The sequence below is a fragment of the Corvus moneduloides genome, chromosome 14 (genome assembly GCF_009650955.1).
Source record: "Corvus moneduloides isolate bCorMon1 chromosome 14, bCorMon1.pri, whole genome shotgun sequence".
Classification (NCBI taxonomy): Eukaryota; Metazoa; Chordata; class Aves; order Passeriformes; family Corvidae; genus Corvus; species Corvus moneduloides.
Window position 1 is genome coordinate 5170599 of NC_045489.1, and position 13609 is coordinate 5184207.

General features: G+C 40.5%; 1 protein-coding gene across 1 annotated transcript in view; it reads left to right on the top strand.

The window, feature by feature from the left end:
* The window catches only part of BRWD3 (bromodomain and WD repeat domain containing 3), a 50102-nt gene that overhangs the window by 14842 nt on the left and 21651 nt on the right, over positions 1–13609 (top strand). Inside the window, exons 7-18 of the mRNA XM_032124284.1 lie at positions 2030–2190; positions 3227–3448; positions 4826–4926; positions 5564–5634; positions 6478–6578; positions 7728–7768; positions 9209–9313; positions 10253–10406; positions 10861–10995; positions 11394–11522; positions 11930–12155; positions 12812–12982. Coding sequence (XP_031980175.1) covers positions 2030–2190; positions 3227–3448; positions 4826–4926; positions 5564–5634; positions 6478–6578; positions 7728–7768; positions 9209–9313; positions 10253–10406; positions 10861–10995; positions 11394–11522; positions 11930–12155; positions 12812–12982 — 1617 coding nt within the window. The remainder of the gene's footprint in view (positions 1–2029; positions 2191–3226; positions 3449–4825; positions 4927–5563; positions 5635–6477; positions 6579–7727; positions 7769–9208; positions 9314–10252; positions 10407–10860; positions 10996–11393; positions 11523–11929; positions 12156–12811; positions 12983–13609) is intronic.

Consider the following 13609-nt stretch of genomic DNA (forward strand, 5'->3'; position numbering starts at 1 on the left):
AACTGTGGGATTTAGGTGCCTTTTGGTGCTTCCTTCATGGGATTTACAGCAAACAGCAGTGGTAAATGTTCAGAAGGTTTGCAGGGGGACACAGAAAATACTGTGATTATTAGGAATATTTTGACATGAGAGTGTATCTTTTTGATTCACACAGTTGTTTGGGTGGTTAAAAAAATATTCAAAGCCATTTGAAATTGCTTACAGGCAGATACACTGTTATTATGTATTTAAATATATAAATATAGATGTATTGAAATGCTTGAAACCTTGAAAGGCACAGCAGAATCACCATGTTGCTGAATGACTCCATGTCTCTGTTGGCACACAGGGTGGGGGAAAGGGAGGTGTAATATTTTTAAGAATTCAGCTTTTAAGCTGTCATACTTGAAGAGTAAATAAAATAATGTGTAGGCAAAGCTGAGGTACCTTTGTAGAGCATTTATCACTACAGGATCTCTGCATTAGAGGTAGGAAAAAGAGTTTAAAATTTCAGTTTTACTTTGCTTGGGGAGACAGTTTTGTTTAACAGCCCTCTATAAGATCAGGTATCAATTGAATAGTAGGTAGGTAGTAAATTAATTTGCTTTAGTGTGTTTTGCTTTTTAGTATTGCTGAATATGTGTTTTTACTTGCAAAGCAAATATTGACTGAAGGTGAGGTTATGCTGGAGCCTGATGGCTTTTGCAAGGATCTTCTATGCAGCTTTTTTCCCTCATGTGTCATGTTTCATGTTTCAATTGCATTGAGGGATTAAAAATAAGCCACATTTCGGAACTTAAAACTGAGACACAGAAATACTTTCTTTAAAGCTGGAAACAATTTCTTTCCCTTGCTTGTGTGTAAATACTTCAATGGTATCAATTTACACAAGGAGTTACAGGTTAGGAACCCTTTGAAATGGCACTTCTTGACTTTGTAGATTAATTTTTTAATGTATTCCATGATCTTTTTTTGTGTAGATTGGCAGTGATATCATGAGACAATTAAGAAATGGCTCGAGTTTTTCACTAGACTTTTAAACTAAAGGAGCGAAAGGCACTAAAGAGCTTCGTGGGGCTCCTGTGAAGCCCAGCCCACATCAAGGTGCAGGAGAAGATAAGGAGTTGCTCCAGGGAATCTGCTATCACAGAGTCTCCACAAACCCACCAGCACAGCTCCGTCAGATCCTCAAGTGCCACTGAAAAACCCTCTCAGAACTTTCAAATCCAAAGTTCAAGTGCTGTGAATGAGGATAGGTTAGGGAAAACCGTAATAGGATAGGATTGGTGAAATTAAGTACCCCCAAATGGTCTCAAAATTGTGCATCCAATCAAAGGCTTTTTACGGGATGGTTTTGTGCATTTAGGTTTTAGGCTGTTTCTGGAAGGGCTGCTGGCTATGGAAACAGGAGGGAATTCGTTGTTGCTGCTGCAGTTTTCTCTTACCTGCCATTCTGCCACTGGGACTTTTCCGTTAGTGGCACCTATTTCTTATTCTTGGATTCCACTGCCATAGGAATGCAGTGATGTGGATGTGGAAGTCCTTTGGCCCTCACATACGATCTGGAAGCCATTCCAAAGAAAGATTTTCATCACCAAAGAAGCACTTAAAAGAAACTATTATTACACTCTTCTTGTAATTGATATTAGTAACATGTAATTTCCTTAATTTCTTAAATTTCCTTTCTTCCTTCAAAGATTTTCCTTAAAGATTTTCTTCATCCATGTAGGATAAATGTATCTGTTACCTGTTCATGAACTGAGCATTGGAATAACTCCCAGTTGTGGTGGGAACTTTGCATTCTGCTTTCGTTTTTAGTAAGGAAGCAGGTGCAGTCTGTGGAGGGAATTGAAAGGCTCCATCAGGAGTGGGATTTCTTTTTATAACACTGGACAGAATGTTCTGATAAGGTGGAAGAGGTTCAGATTTATTACTGTTTCTAATACTAAAGTTGTTAATAAATACTGTATTGTATTTAATATTTATTTACTCTGAGTTCTGGACAGAATTCATGTCTCAGTCTTCCTTTTGCTTTGTTTTTCTCTCCCAGTTCATATCCTTTCTGCCAGGCAATTAACTGGATGTGGCCGTTTCAGCCACTTGTTCCCAACATCCACCTACCAACACATGAAGATGCACAAGAGGATTTTGGGGCACCTCTCCTCTGTCTATTGCATAGCCTTTGATCGCAGTGGGAGGAGAATTTTTACAGTAAGTTTAAAATCTGGACATTTTTTTGGAAGATTGCTTTGTTTGGTTTGATTTCTTTCTTTCTTGAGTCCCTCAACACCCTCTTAGTCATTGATTGAGATGCAGACATTACTTTGTTCAGCTGCAAGTTGTTTTTCTACTAAATTTACCTTCCAGGATTTGTAGTGTGTCAGTGAATACATGATAATTATTGTAAGTTTTTCTCCAGAATACAGTGACATCCATTTCTGTGCTGATGCCCTTGCTTTTTGTTGAGCATATTTAAAAATCAACAGATTTTTCAAATGAGCGTTGCAGTTTTAGCTGTCAGTGTTTGTCACTGTGCATGGAGTGCCAGGGCAAGGGGGGATGACTTCCCACTGACAGGGGGCAGGGTTAGGTGGGGTGTTGGGAAGGAATCCTTCTCTGTGAGGGCGGTGAGGCCCTGGCACAGGTTGCCCAAAGAAGCTGTGGCTGCCCCATCCCTGGAGCCAGGTTGGACAGGGCTTGCAGCAACCTGGGATAGTGGAAGATGTGTGTCACTGCCTTCCAAATAGATCCCTTCCAGCATAAACCATCCTGTGGTTCCGTGATTCTCTTTTATCAAATTGAAATCCTTGACTCCGTAAGATGATCCCCAGACTCTGCAGTTCATAGAACCATAGAATCAAAGAGTGGTTTGAATGGGATGGAATATTTCAAGGTCATCTGGTTCCACCCCCTTCCATAGGCAGGGACACCTTCCACTATCCCAGGCTGCTCCAAGCCCCATCCAGCCTGGCCTTGGACACTGCCAGGGGTCCAGGGGCAGCCACAGCTTCTCTGGGCACCCTGTGCCAGGGCCTCCCCACCCTCACAGGGAGGAATTTCTTCCATATAGCCACCTTCACAGGGAAGAATTCCTTCATAAAACTCTGCCTCTGTGGAATCCCACCGAAGTTGTTCTGTCAGTTCATGGGGCTTGGGATCCCTGTCCCTCCACGGTGACCCATGTGTGATGTGCATGGAACGTGTCCCGTATTTTCTGTAACCTTTGGGAATTTCTGTGGGATTTCAGGGGTCAGATGATTGTTTGGTGAAGATCTGGGCCACAGACGATGGGCGCCTGCTGTCCACGCTGCGGGGCCACTCGGCCGAGATCTCGGACATGGCTGTCAACTACGAGAACACGCTGCTGGCCGCGGGCAGCTGTGACAAGGTGGTCAGGGTGTGGTGCCTCCGGACCTGTGCCCCCCTCGCGGTCCTGCAGGGCCACTCAGCTTCCATCACTTCCATACAGGTAAGGACTGATGGGGTTTTTCCTAACCCCTTGAATTGGAATGGTAATAAGAGCTGTGGTGGTCAAGGATAAAATTGATCTTTTTGTCTCTGCTTTGTCCCAGCTCAAGGGTGTTTTTCCTGGTTAAATCAATCGTGCAGTGCCCAGGGGATCATCCTCCTGCTTCCACGTGCTCTTAGCTCTGTGATCCTACTGCTGCTTCCTTAGGTCTAGAAAATGGGAGATCTGATGCTCTTTTAGAGTAACTCAGAGAGCAGCAGCCTCTCCTTGGCTCAACTCGCTGACGTGTTTGGCATCTTTGGTGGTGCTCCTGGCACAGCACCTGACCCAACGCTCTTGTATTTACAGAGAACATTTGTTTTTCAGAAGGATCAGTTAAAATTCCTTACTCGCCGTTTCTTGTTTCCTTGTTATCTTAGCTTGTAGCATAAGGAGCTGCTCTGGATGTTGTAGCAAATGCAGGTTTTCTTTAAAAAATCCTCACAACTGCCAGGCAGAAACCTCCAAAAAACAAAATTCCAGGATAAAAAAGACAATCCCTGCAATTTGGCAGGTGATGCACATAGAGGGGAGAGTGAGTGGGGCTGTTTGGCTCAGAATCCCTCTCTCCTGGAGTGGTGCTGCCTTGGATTCAGCACAGGCTTCTCCATCATGCCAGTATTCCCCAGGAGTCTCATTTCTCCCCATCTTCCCTAGACTTTTTGTCTGATTTCAACCATGTTAAGGTGATTGTTTTGGAAACATATGTTACACCTGGCTTTATAACTGGTGTATTATTTGTTGACATATATATGTATATATATACGTGTGTGTGTATATGTTTCTCTCAAGCTCTCTATAAAGCTGATAATTTAGAGTATTATCAGTCATGGCTTTTTGAGGAAGCAGTGCTGGATTCCTTTATCAAATTACCAGGTAGCCTGAGGATTAAAGGTGTTGCTGCGGTTATGAAATTAAGAATAAAAAGCTTTCCCACTCCTTGGAGAGATTTAGGAAGATAGAGGAGAGGGGATCCTGCTGTGCAGCTGTTCTTCATTGGGCTTGGATGCAGGAATCATTGTATTTGCCATGTTTGATCCAGTTCTATCCTAAAAAGAACTGTTTCCTCATGTTTTTGCCCCATTTACGGGGTCTGGGCTTGTTTCATTTCTCCAATTTCCTTTGTGTGATAAAAACAAAGAATTCCTAACCAAAACGTAGGTGTTTTCCATTTCCTCAGCTTTATTTTTATGGAAACTCAGGTCTGTGCTTACCCCTGCTCTCTGTACTCTTGGGGAGAAACTAATGTGTTAGTGAAAAACATTCTTGTCAACAAGTTTCCAGCATGATAGAAGAGAGGATAGGAGCTGGTTTAATTGTTACAACTTTTATTTTTAGTTCTCTCCTGCAAGGAAAGGAACAACTCGATACCTCACTTCCACCGGTGCCGATGGAACAATCTGTTTCTGGCAGTGGCATGCAAACACCATGAAGTTCAAGTAAGACTGTTTAGATAATTATAATTATTTTAACTCAAGGATGAATTTATTTTTAATTTTGGCATAGAGAGGAATGCTGAGATAATGAAATAAGGGCGTTTTCTTGCTTAATAAACTGGTGTGTGGGGCTGGAGCAATTTGGGATTCTGTGGCATTTGAACCCAAAGGGGAGGGAGAGATTGGGGTTGTTATTTCTGGGGTTTGTGCTTTGCAAGACAAAATTGTGGAAGAAATTCCAGCTTTTATATTCAGGATTAAATCCTTGTCCAAAATGTACAGGCAGAAGAATTAATTTGCTCATAATAAGAAGAATGTACATATGTAGATGTCATCAAACCCATATTTAATTGGGAGGAAATGCTATTGGATTAATGGTTTGGCAGGGTCTGTTTTAAATAGATTTGAATTGGTATCATGATAAATCAATTAAATAATCTTCAATTTAGAGAATTATGGCTTTCTTATTAAACTGAGGAAGAAAATTCCTAAAATGAAAAATAAGTTCTAGCAGACTTAGGTGAGAATTATAAAATTAAGAGATTTAAGATGAGCATGTTGACCTCAGCCTGCTGAACTGCAGGGAACTGTGTGTGTTGAATAAAGAAGGAAAAATAAAAATGTTGTTTTTTGCATGTAGGGATCGTCCTGTGAAGTTTGCAGAGAGGTCCAGGCCTGGTGTTCAGATCTCCTGTTCATCTTTCAGTTCTGGTATGTGTTCAGCATCAGCCGTTTCATGAATTTGGGGCCTGGGGTGACAGTTCTGTTATTTCTCTTTAAATACAAAGAGTGTTAAACCCTTTCCCAGTTATTTTTACCACTGTCAAATTGGGATTGTTGGAAATTTTCCCTGAAAAGTGTCTGCTTCAAGCTGCTCTTTCTCTTTTTTCCTATAATTGAAGCTAAAATATCTTGACCACTTCTAAGGCTTTCAATCTCTTGTTTTGCACATCAGAGATATTTCTCTGTAACATCCTTTTAAGACTTTACCTCGTGAAGGTTTTGAGTGAAAAGTTCTGGAAATCCTCTGTCGAAGATTCCACTTTTGCTAATCTTCCAAATCTGGCTGAATTCTAAGAGGATCAATTCAATGTATTGGAAAATCTCAGCGTAACAGACCTCCTTTGCAGCTTTGAATGAGCAAAATAAAATGATTTTTACAAAGAAAATGATGTAATTACTCATTAAATTTGCTTTTTGAAATTGAGAGCCCTTGTAGAGCCACATTGCTTTTTTAAAGCTAGAAATCCTGAATTAACTAAACCCATTCAAATGCAGCAAACCACACAATAGTGCCATTTCTGGGCAATATTGTAAAGAAATTACAATAAAATACCTTAATCACTGCATCCCAATTCAGCAATAATTTCTCTGCTGTGTGTCAAGTAGATACAGAAGTTGCACTTAAATGTTTTATTTGTCATTTACCTGTTGACATTGAAATTTTCTGTTTAAAACTAGTTTGCTGCTTTGACAAGAAAGCAGCAAATGAAAATAAATGAAGTTAAGTTGTTCCTTGGATGACTTCTTCTCACAGAGAATTCTCTGTTTTAGGTGGCATGTTCATTGCAACAGGGAGTACTGACCACGTGATAAGAATTTATTATTTGGGCTCAGAATCTCCAGAGAAAATGGCTGAGCTGGAATCTCACACGGTAAGAGGCAAATCCAAAAGAAAATCTATTTTGCTACCCCTTTATCTCATTTCAGGAACTTGGTTTCTGTACATCCTATTTTTTTTTATTAACTGTCTAGAATTTGTTTGGCTTTCAACACTGTGGTATTTAAATGCCTGGAAAATTGTGGGATGTTTATTTTTAAATCGCTCTGAGGCAAGAGGTTTGTGCAAAATGCATTTCATTCCCCCGGAAAACTGAGGGAGCAGGTGATTTTCCCTCATTCTTGAAAAAAGTTTGTGTTAGAATGAGGAATTAAAACAGTTTTAATGCACAATGTCATATCGCAGTGTCATTTTTTCCCTATTAAACTTGCTGTTGAATGTTTAGTTAAATCCACATAACAAGACAAAGTAATTCATATTTTGGTCTGTGCTGTCAAAGTTTGGATCATGATGGTAATTTCATTTCGAAAATAAAGCTTAAAGCATCTTTTTTTCAGGTAATGCAGAAGGGTTCCCATAAAAATTCAAACTACAAACTTACCACCTCAGGAACATTTTATGGATTAAGCCCAAGGTCTGAATTGATTCCCTGAGCTTCAGTGGGAGTCATGGCTCTCACGTTTAAGTCTCAAAGCCAACACATCAAATAAGTATTTTGTTCACAAAAGAAAAGAATATTTTCTGTATTGAACAGGTCTGGAAGAAGCTGTAATTCCTTTAATTTCTTTAAATCCACTCTTAATCCTGCAGACAGCTGTCAGCCCTCCCTAAAACAAATCCCAGTTACCAGGAGTTAGAGACATCAGTGGGAGTAAGGAGAGCAAAGCATGGAGCCAGCACAAGTATTTGGCAAATTAAAAAAGGGCAGAGCTATGTCTGAAACGTAACATTTGTTTCTCAACGATTTGTAAGTGTTAATAAAGCCAAGGTTTGCATTTTTGGGATTACATTTTTCTATGCACTTTCACGTTAGGTCTAAAAATGGCAGGAAACCATCACCTCTCTGAAGTTTTCTATTTCAGTGTTTTACACAATGTGTCTGGGGAAGTTTTAACTTCAAATACAACTGTTCCGTACTTGAAATTTTTTTTGACAATCTTTTTATTTGCTAAATAAAAAGCTTGTCATGAAGATCTTTTAGGCTGAGTTTTTCACTTCTGTTGTTTCCTTCCTTCCTGTTTAGGACAAAGTGGTTGCAGTGCAGTTCTGTAACAACGGTGACAGGTGAGTGCTGGGCTTTGGACCTGACAATGATGGTATTTAATTTTCCAAACAACATTTCATGGAAAATTTGGCGCAACAGGAAGATTGCCCACGGGCTTGGCTTGATCCTGGGCAAATTATTGCAGTGTGTTGCAAGATGTGTGTCATGTCCACAGGCTTGAACTCGTTGTCCTCTGCTGTAACAACACAAATGTTCTGTAACTGTGCTTTTAATTTGTTTTTTCTTTCAAACAGCAAATTGGAACCCAAATTTTATAGCCTTTCTGTGTAAGAACAGCCTTCCTTCCCAGGTAGCCCCCACAGAAGGGTTGCTTGTGGAGTCAGAGCATTGTAATCAATGTAGTCTAAAGCAAAAGTTAGTAAATAGAGATGTTGTTAGCCCAGCTTTTGCTCCTATTCCTTATTTTGCGGGGTAGGAGATTTAAGGGATGTGCCTTTAAGGGATGAGCCTTCCAAGCCAAGCTGTAGCTGTGCACCTGTACTTGGAGAGCTTTGTCATGTGAAGTTATGTGAGAATGTGCTGGTGTAATTGTATCACCAGTTCTTTCCAAGCCATGTGAGAGGCATTGAGGTCACATACTCACTGAAAACTATATTCTGTAATGATGCTTTGAATGGAAAAAAGGGGCACCTTCCTTTTTATTTTAATATAAAGAAGTAAAATTAAGAAGAAAATTAATTTGTCACAAGCATTTTCAAGCTCTTTTTCATCACAGTGAAAAAAATCAGACCAAGGAAGCTGAAAAGGTGAAACAATCACTTCATAAAATTGAATAGATTTGCCTTTTAAGTGTAATTTTGTATACAAATGGAATATACTTCCAAAGGTGTTGGCCATCCTGTGAAAATATATTACTTGAGGAGCTTTTTTCCCAGTTTCTCAACAAAAGTGATTTCTGTGACATTGATGGCCAAAGCATTATGGTGTGGTTAAATACATTTCCTGGATGCTTAAAATTTTTAAATAAGAAGGGGTTTAAAAATTAGAATATTCCTGTTCAGCTCCACAGGCAGGACAACCTCCTTGTGCTCCATTTGGCTCTTTCCCTTGCCTGTCTTCACCCTGTCCCTAAGTTAATGTATTATAATTTATGCCAGACTCCTGGCGCGTAGTTTCCCTTTCTTTGCTGCCACTCTGAGCTGCTCCAGGGATTTGCTGATGTCATTAAAAAGGGAATGTGCAGCTCATATGAATTATGACATTGAAGTCATTCCAAGGCCATCTGCTGCTGGAGCCAAATGTAATTAATGTTGTGGGCTAGAAACTCTCTTGTACCCCACAATATCTGATAGGAAAATTGTAACCTCGTGAGCAGGAGAGGTAGAGATACACAAGTACACACTTCCAAGTGTATATATATATCATTTATTGGTGTCCATGTGGGGATGAAACCATCTTTATTCAGAATTTCATGGGGTTTTTTTCCCTTTGCCCCATAGCTTAAGGTTTGTCAGTGGAAGCAGGGATGGAACAGCAAGAATCTGGCACTACCATCAACATGACTGGAAGAGTCTGATCCTGGATATGGCTACAAAAATGACAGGGTAAAGCAAAGCAAGCAGAACACACCTCATGGGCACATTTACCTGCAAGCTAAATCCTCCATCATGTTGAAAACTGGTTATTTGCTTCCATTTTGAGTTAATTTCAGTGCATGTATTGAAAATGTCATGGCACTGTCAACTTACACAGTTAATTCACCCCCAAATAAATAATAATCTGTTGGTACTTCCCTATCCTAATGGTTGAGGAATATTTAGCATTTTTCACATGAAATAAGAATGTCAAATAGTTTATCTCACAGAAGGAGGTTTTGGTGGAGCCCCAGTGATCATATGCTAATACATATATCCAACACGGTTCTTAAAATTGTATTTCTACCTTCGATTTCCAAGTAAGAGGTGAAATTAGTGTTTAGTTCTCAGGTTCAGTTAGGGTTTCATGTTTTTCTGAGATCCTCAAGTGACTACTTTAAGTGCCCTGTAATTGAATTGTAATTTAATATTCCCAACAACAAAGAGCAGAAATGGAGAAATCCATTAGGTTCTTGCTTTGCAGAATTCTCCATATTTCAGTGGCTACACTTGCAGTGTTTGCAGTCAGAATGTGAGTTGGGTTTATTTAGCAGGTTCCTGCTTGTCGTGGAGTTTACTGATACTGATGACTGATAAGAAAAATGCCTTGTAGGAAAAAGCTTAATAGGTCTGAAAGTAAGAATTGGGGTAGAGGAGGATGATGACAGTGGAATAGAGGAGGAAATGTCCTTTTTAAGGAAAGAGAGCTCTATAAATCTCAGTGGCACTGAATATTTCCCATATCTGGTTTTTACCACTGCAGAACCATCCTTCCTTCTTCCGCCTTAGCCAGAGTCACAGAGGTGGCTGTGAACCATCCTTCCCCAAAATTCATACTGAATTAGCTCTCTTAAATGTTCCCATATGTCATTACTGATTTATTCCTTTTAAAATTACTGATTTCCTTAGAAACAATGTGGCGTCTGGGGAGGACAAGGTGACCAAGCTGAAGGTTACCATGGTGGCTTGGGATCGATATGATGCCACTGTCATCACTGCAGTCAACAATTTCCTCCTCAAAGTGTGGAACTCGTCCACAGGGCAGCTTCTCCATAGCTTATCTGTGAGTACAATTCCAGGGGGGAATCCCAAATGGATGTAGTTCACTCTGAGATTGATTTGAGGCTAAACTGCATCACCTGCATCAACTGCATCATTCCCCTGTCAAGGATTTGGTGTTGAAGTATCCAGCTGTCCCCTGCCTGCCAGGAGGAGGGTGTCCTGTGGGGAAAGGAGCTGATTGCAGAACCCTGGTGATTGCTGGCTGCCAGGGAACCCTTTGGAGGCTCCATTCATGCCCTGATTTCTCCTTCCTCCCATCCCTCCCCATCTCAGCAGTGCCAAGCAGTGACAATGCCAAACCTGTGGCAGGAATGGTGACCAAGCACGGTTCCAGTAAATTGAGGTGTCCTGGGTGACTCCCTGCTCCGGGATGTCCTCTCAGTAACTCCCAGCACATCTGGAGATACCACAAGGAGAAATGCAGCTTCTTTTTTTACTCCCTGCTGTCGTTGCAGGGTCACGATGACGAAGTTTTTGTTCTGGAGGCTCATCCCTTTGACCAAAGGATTGTGCTTTCGGCAGGACACGATGGGAATATTTTTGTTTGGGATATAGACAAAGGAACAAAAATTCGCAATTACTTTAACATGGTAAGAAGGATCACAGAAGGTTTGGTTTATTCTTTTTTCACAAAACTGGTCTTGGGACAAAAGCAAATTTCATTAAATACCTCTAGAGCCAGTACGGCTCTGAGATCTTTGGTGATCTTGCCCTATGTTTACAATTAACATAAAATGTAGACTTCCAGGTGGTTGTTCCAGAACATACATTAAAAGTTGGGCTGAAATTTCAGGACAGGGAGAAAATGTGAAGTTTTACTTCGTTTTTCAGTTTAACTTTAATAAATAGAAGTGTAAATCAGTCTTGAGTGAGATGAGAAATCACAGAATGAGGATTCAGTACGTGTTGGAGCACAGGGGAAATGTTTGTGAAAATGCTGTTATAGAGAATGTATGGTTGTGAAAGGAATTCTCTGTGCTTGGTACAGATTGAGGGCCAAGGCCATGGAGCTGTTTTTGATTGCAAGTTCTCACCAGATGGGCAGCATTTTGCCTGCACAGACTCTCATGGACATCTGCTACTATTTGGTTTTGGATGCAATAAATATTATGAAAAGGTGGGTTGAATGAATTTTAAACTCTTCCCTGTCTTGACCTGATTTTGTCTTAGAAGTATTGTGCTACAATTTATTCCCTCACCCTGCCCCAGACAAAATAATAATTAGGTCATGGAGCTAAATCAAATTATCTGTTTATCTAAATCAAAAAGATTTAGGCAATGGACTCTATAGATAGAGGAGAAAAGCATTAACTTCTCTGTCCACCTCTCTTGGCCTGTTTTACTGTTGAATTTTTGCATCAGGCCTTGGTAATAAACCACATTTGTGGCAGGAATCTGTTCTTTGTCATAACATTCCTTGTGCTGATCCCAAGTGTAGGAGTTGTGGTTTATGGGAGCCATTCCAGAGCAGCAAGACAGCTGCAAATGGCCATTGATTTATTTCCTAAATTGCTTTTCTTTCAGATTCCTGATCAGATGTTCTTCCACACGGATTACCGGCCCCTGATCCGGGATGCCAATAATTATGTGCTGGATGAACAGACTCAACAGGCTCCACACCTTATGCCTCCTCCATTCCTGGTGGATGTTGATGGAAATCCTCATCCCACGAGATTCCAGCGGCTGGTGCCAGGGAGGGAAAATTGCAAGGATGAACAACTTATTCCTCAGCTGGGATATGTGGCTAATGGTATTCTGTCTGAACATCATGAATAACACAAGTGTGGCACAGTATTGAGCACCAGCTCCTGGGATGATGCTGTGTGGATGTATAAATTAATGGTTTAAATTCAGTATACTGATAGAAGAGGAGATGGGGTGGGGTTATGGCAAAAAAGAAGTGTGTGGAATCAGATTGACTGGAGGCAAGAGTATTCCAAAGTCTGGGGATTTTTCCCTGGTATATGCCAGATGTTTAAAGCATTGTCTATTAACCTCTGTAACTGTGGATGTGAGGAAGAAAGCAGGAGGGTGAGGAAGACATGGAAAAAACAGCTTTTGTTTTTTAAAACAGTTCTTTTTTCTCATAGACACAAACTTCTGCAAAATGCTGATCCCCCAAAAAGACCTTCCATTCTTACCTACTGAAGCATAATTTCTTTCTGCTTTTTCTAAGGGTTTGTGTTTATGTTCTACATGTGGTCTGGAGTTTTAGGATGTTATTGTAACTTCTCTTTTAAACTTTGCCTCCATTTATTACATGAGAGCAGAAAGCCAGCTGGTAGTCAGATGTTTTGCAGAGCAGACAAATAGTGGTGCAGAGTTCTAAATGGGATTATTTCTATGGTGTTTGATAATACAGAAATCCATCATTTTATCAGTATTTTTGGCTTTGTTCTTGTCAAGGTGATGGTGAGGTGGTTGAACAAGTCATCGGGCAGCAAACGAATGACCAGGATGAGAGTATCCTTGATGGAATGATCAGAGAGCTCCAGAGGGAACAAGATCTGAGACTAATTAATGAAGGAGAAACTCCTCCAAACCCTCCACTCAATAGATCCCACTCTGTTAATGGAGGTTAGTGTCCCAGCCTTGTCTTCATCAGTTTCTTCCTTATCACAGGAAGGACTGATCAAAGTGTTAAAGTCAGGTATAAAACGGTGTCTTTGAGGATGCTTTCCTCTCCTCTTCTTGTACACCTTGTTAACCCCTGTGGAGCAGTGAGATGTTCTGTAGATTCCAACAGAGGAATTACAAATTTAAGGGGCAACTGAGGGCACCCAATGGTCTAACCAGACTGTTTCTGATTGCCTGGAGTTGTTAGACTGGAATTATTCCTGTTCTAAACCAGTTTTCTGAAAAGTAAGCATGAAATTCACTGTATTGTCTTGATATCGATGCAGAGATGAAACTTCATAACTGCAAAATGCCAAAATGAAAGCGTGTAATTAAGGGTTGTCAGTGGAATACAGTGTTGTGACAGACTAATGGTTTCCTGCTGCAGCACAAGGCTGAGCATCAGTGCTAATAAAATAAACATGTTGCTCTGTCTTAGTGTTTCCTTAGAAAGCTTGAGATTATTCTCCTGGTAAGTGTTCTGCTACTGTGATTTTATATTTAATACACAAAGTGATTAAAAATTGAAACCACGCTCAATCAGATGTGAGCAGCTGAGTGAGTGCAGCTGATGGGAGGGAGCAGATG